General features: G+C 46.6%; 1 protein-coding gene across 3 annotated transcripts in view; it reads left to right on the top strand.

The window, feature by feature from the left end:
* Positions 1-4,689: 4,689 nt before the first annotated feature.
* The window catches only part of METTL9 (methyltransferase like 9), a 37,824-nt gene continuing 37,183 nt past the window's right edge, over positions 4,690-5,330 (top strand). Inside the window, exon 1 of one of the 3 annotated variants that reach the window (XM_015426207.1) lies at positions 4,690-5,102. In XM_015426207.1, the coding sequence (XP_015281693.1) occupies positions 4,929-5,102 (174 nt within the window). In that variant the 5' untranslated portion in view covers positions 4,690-4,928. The remainder of the gene's footprint in view (positions 5,103-5,330) is intronic. The other 2 variants (XM_015426205.1, XM_015426206.1) reach the window with 2 other exon arrangements.

Genomic DNA, 5,330 nt, shown 5'->3' with positions numbered 1-5,330 from the left:
TAACTTACTGATTCTGGATCAGTATCAAATGATCCTTACTGATTCCAGATCAGTATAAAATGTATACCAGTACATTCCCTACATTAGGCAAATATTCTCAGTCAGTATTGTAGGTATTATGTTCTATAGACAAATGTTCATTGATTTGTTATACAGCAAATTACTAGCAAAGGGTCTGACTTTGGGGGAAAAATTGCACCTACTTTTGTTCCAAGGGTCCGGCGTCCCAGAAGCTTGCAGTAATATCAGAGTGCTTCTGAGCAAGTACAGAGGGTTTCCTTTGGCTAGTAACAGGTGTTCTCCACTTACACAGGAGCACCAGAGATTTAACGCCTGGACTCAGTCCTAAAAGAAAGAGCAATTAGAAATAATTTATTTTATACATGCCATTACACATAAAACTGTACAAACGGATTGCATTTTGAAAATAAAAACAGGACCAATGCAAAAGAATTTAAAACACAAATTGGGCAATACATTTAACAGCCTCATGCAGTTGTTTGGCATTTTATTGCATGTATCCAAGGTATGCTGTTGGTTTGGGGGCATAACTAATACAAGGAAAGTCATGATGCAAATTTGCCATTATATTGTCAAGGACTTGAACATCTGACCAGTATGAAAATCCTTCGAGGAACAGCTGTGGACATTTAACAAGGAGCTCTGTCAGAAGCAGAGCATTTCACGCCTTCTAATTTTTTCAGATGAAAATGGGGACAGGTGTGCAACACCTCAGTTCTCTCGTGCCAAAGGTGGTGGCCAGAAACCTCACATGCGCACACTATATCACATATTGCTCAAGAGTTACTTCTTTTTACCATGTGCTATATGGCTTTACTCTGCAACATCCTATCCTTTGATTAAAAAGCTTGTTCTTTTAGCTAAAGGGATATTTGAAAATGTCCAGCGCATAAAATGAAAGGCCATGCTTTGCATTGTTACTTATTTACTAAAGCCTTTACATCTTGGCACACACTATATCACATACTGCTCAAGAGTGCCTTCTTCTTACCATGTGCTATATGGCTTTACTCTGCAACATCCTATTCGTTGATTAAAAAGCTAAGATGATGCTTGTTCTTTTGGCTAAAGGGATATTTGAAAATGTTTCAGAACAGCTCCAGCACATAAAATGAAAGGCCATGCTTTGCATTGCTACTTATTTACTAAAGCCTTTACATCTTGGCTTCCCTTGTGACTCAAGGTGGCTTGCAAATCACAATTTAAAACATAAAAATAAGGTCCCAAATAACTTCATTCTCCCCAGTAGATATCTACAGTCTTTATCATGTTAAAATATATGGCAAATAAAAGGGTCTTGCACCACCCTCCTAGTGATGGTGGCACTGCTCTGTTCCCCCCCCCACTAATAATAATTTTTATTAGTTTTTCAAACAATACAACTTCTAACGTGTGCAGCTGCATATGTCAAAATTAAGTAATGCAAAAGGAACAATACAATGAATCAGTGCAAACAAATGATCATATGAAGGTAAGATACATTACATAAGGCACAGTGTCTTCCTCACATACTCCAAATCCACAAGCACCTTGAAGACATGATTTGTGTGTTCCTTTGAGCATGTGCAGCTAACATAATTCACCACCCCTAAAAGTAAAAACTAAAGAGTCTTGCACTATCTCAAAGACTACCAAGTCAACCCTGTGATTCTGTGTAAAATTAATTTCAGTCTAAGCCATTAATAGCAATGGACTTAAGGGCAGAGTAATTCTGCATTTGTCAATGAGGAAACTTAAAGATTTTCTGTTCCTTGTCTCCATCATCGGTCAAAAGGGAGACTGCAACCAAGAAATCAGAGAGACCGAGACTGGGACGGGCAACCAAAGGAACCAGAAAAGATTCTTAAGTGTAATGAATTCAGTGTTCCCTCTAAGCTGAGTTAGTGTGAGCTAGCTCACAGTTCTTTAGCCTCCGGCTCACAGATTTTTGTCTTAGCTTAGGAAGGATGGCTCCAGAGCAAACTAATTTATGCAGTAGCCAAATCGCTCGCTCACAACTTTAATGCCAGCAGCTCACAAAGAAGATTTTTTGCTCACAAGACTCCACAGCTTAGAGGGAACATTGGTAAGGATGTGTTGCTGGCAACCAAGATCTAGTTAATTCATGCCATGGTATTCCCCTTTACTATGTATGGGTGTAAAAGCTGGACAGTGAAGAAAGCTGGCAGGAAGAAAGATTATTCATTTGACACCAAAGGTCACTAAAAAGACAAATGAGAGGGTTTGAGATCAAGCCTGAACTCTCCCTAGAAGCTAAAATGACTAAACTGAGGCTATTGTATTTTGGCTGCATTATGAGAAGACAAGACTCACTGGGAAAAGACAATAATGCAAGGAAAGTGGAAGGCAGCAGGAAATGGAGGAAGACCCACAAGCAATGTTCCCTCTAAGTTATGGAGTCCTGTGAGCATAAATTCTACTTTGTGAGCTACTTGCATTTAAGTTGTGAGCGAGCGATTTGGCTATTACATAAATTAGTTTGCTCTGGAGCCACTTTTCCTGAGCCAAGACAAAAATGTGTGAGCCGGAGGCTAAAAAAACTGTGAGCTAGCTCACACTAACTCAGCTTAGAGGGAACACTGCCCACAAGATGGATTCTCAAAGAAGCTACAGCCCTCAGTTGGCAAGACCCGAGCAAGGCTGTTAACGAGAGGACATTTGGGAGGACAGTAATCCCTATGCTCGCCATGAGTCGGAAGGGACTTGATGGCACGTAACACGCGCACAGGACTGCACATTTCTCAGAGCAAAAGGTTTTGTGAGCTGACACGCACTTCGTTAAATGAACTCATTTCTTGGAGCTGATGATGTGGGGTCTAGCCCATATAAACTTTTGCTGCAATAAACGTGTGAAGCCACGTCCTAGCCTTTTATTAACATCTACCAGTCACCCAGGTAGCGCAGGCTAGCCTGGTCTTGTTGGAGCTGGGAAGCTAAACAAGGTCAGCCTAGTCGGAAGGGACTTGATGGCACGTAACACGCGCACAGGACTGCACATTTCTCAGAGCAAAAGGTTTTGTGAGCTGACACGCACTTCGTTAAATGAACTCATTTCTTGGAGCTGATGATGTGGGGTCTAGCCCATATAAACTTTTGCTGCAATAAACGTGTGAAGCCACGTCCTAGCCTTTTATTAACATCTACCAGTCACCCAGGTAGCGCAGGCTAGCCTGGTCTTGTTGGAGCTGGGAAGCTAAACAAGGTCAGCCTTAAAACAAAGTTTGAGCCCAGTGGCGCCTTTAAGACCAGCAAGTTTAATTCTGGGTGGAATCTTTCTTGTGCTCCCAGAATTATACCCAGAATTAAACTTGCTGGTCTTAAAGGTGCCAGTGGACATAAACTTAGTTCTGGGGTCAGCCTTGATTACTGCTTGGATGGGAGACCACTAAGTAAGCGCAGGCTCTCTGCACAGAGGCAATTTCAAACCGCCTGTGAACACCTCTTGCCTTGAAAGCCCTACAGGGTGGCCATAAGTCAATGCTCCCTCTAAGGTGTGGAATCTTGTGAGTAAAAATTCTACTTTGTGAGCTACTGGCATTAAAGTTGTGAGCAAGCGATTTGACTACTGCATAAATTAATTTGCTCTGGAGCCATTCTTCCTGAGCCAAGACAAAAATGGGTGAGGCGGAGGCTAAAAAACTGAGAGCTAGCTCACTCAGCTTAGACGGAACACTGGACATGATGACAACAAACAACCCCCAAAATAAAAGATACAGTGCACAAAGTTCTGCAGAACTCTTTACAGGTTAAATGTTCCCACTCTCTCTCTCTTTTAAAAGCATCCCACCTAAAAGAAGAGTTTGATGGACAGAAAGGTTCACACAAATAATATGCCGCCTCTTTGGAGACTGTGCCATGTTCCTTTGCTTGGTCTTCATAGTCCTTTACAGGTTAAATGTTCCCACTCTCTCTTTTAAAAGCATCCCACCTGAAAGAAGAGTTTGATCGACACAAAGGTTCACACAAAAAATATGCCGCCTCTGTGCCATGTTCGTTTGCTTGGTCTTAATAGTCAGTTTTGCCAACCTCCAGGTGCTGGCTGGAGATCTCCCACCATTACAACTGTTCTCCAGGTGACAGATCACTTCACCTGGAGAAAATGGCCACTTTGCAAGGTGGTCTCTGTGGCATTATCCCACATTGAAGTCCTTCCCAAGCCCCGCCCTCTCAAGCTCCCCCCCCCCCACATCTCCAGGTATTTCCCAGCTCAGAGCTGGCAACCCTATGAATGGTTCATGTTCTCGATACTATTTTTTTTTTAAAGGAGACATAATATACCATTTTATAAAAACAAGACATGCGAAAATATATTTCAAGCAAAGCAAAAGAAAGAAAGAAATGCTCCAGCTGGCTTTCTTTAACATTTTCGCTCGGCGTAAGAGCAACTCCGTGGCAGGCTTCTGCTCGTCCCTTTTCCAGCACCGGCACGCGTGGCACCTGCCCACTGGCTGAGCCTCCTGGAGAAAGGGGTGTGTCCGGCAAGCCAGAGGGGAGGAGCTTCCCACCCCTCCTTTGCCGTCCGGCTCCGCCTCCGGGTTTTTAAAACCAGCGCCCCCGCCAGGTGCCGCCGGGCTCTGCTCCCTGATTGGCTGAGACGCGGACAGCTCGGGCTCGGTGCGCGCGAGGCGGGGAAGAGGGCAAGGAGTGGGCAGAGGCCTCCGTGGGTGTCCCCGGCAATCCCGTCCGGCCCGGTCTTCCGGGCCACGCGCCTTGGGTTCCGGGGCTGCAATCTGTATGCCTGTGTCTGCTGCGGGCGCTGAAGGGGAGCTCGCCGTCCGCGTTGGCTGCTGCTGCCATGGAGAAAAGAGGAGGCGGCGGCGGCGGCGGGAGGGGGGGATCCTGCTGGGCCCCCACTTCCTTCCCGGCCCCCTTCCCTCCCTCCCTCCGCCCCTGAGCCTCACCCCCCCATGAGACTCTGCCTGGCCTGGCTGGGCTGCTACACCTTGTCTCTGTGGGCGCTGAGGAAGAGGATGTGGGCTGGCCCTGCCAGGTACCTCCGGAGCCCTTTATCCAGGTCTCTCTACGCCAACATGATGGGCAGCCACGGCCAGGCGGAGACGGGCATCAAGGAGAATCACCAGGTAGGGGACCCGAAGCCCCCCCCTCCCGACACCCCCACAGCCGGGGGGAAGGGGCGGCGGGGGAAGGGGGGGGGTGCGCCCCCTCCCCCCACCCAGGAAGGCATGTCAGGGCTGGGGGGGGGAGACATCTTGCTCTCGTTTTGGTGGGGAGGGGGGAGAAATGGGGGGATTCTTTGGAAACAGCTCTGAGGTGCTTCCTCTCCCCCCCCCCCCAACTCCAAACCCTTT

Source organism: Gekko japonicus, unplaced genomic scaffold, assembly GCF_001447785.1.
Source record: "Gekko japonicus isolate JY-2015 unplaced genomic scaffold, Gekko_japonicus_V1.1 scaffold384, whole genome shotgun sequence".
Taxonomy (NCBI): Eukaryota; Metazoa; Chordata; class Lepidosauria; order Squamata; family Gekkonidae; genus Gekko; species Gekko japonicus.
Note: the sequence above shows the minus strand (reverse complement) of the source record. Positions and strands in the feature narration are given on the sequence as shown.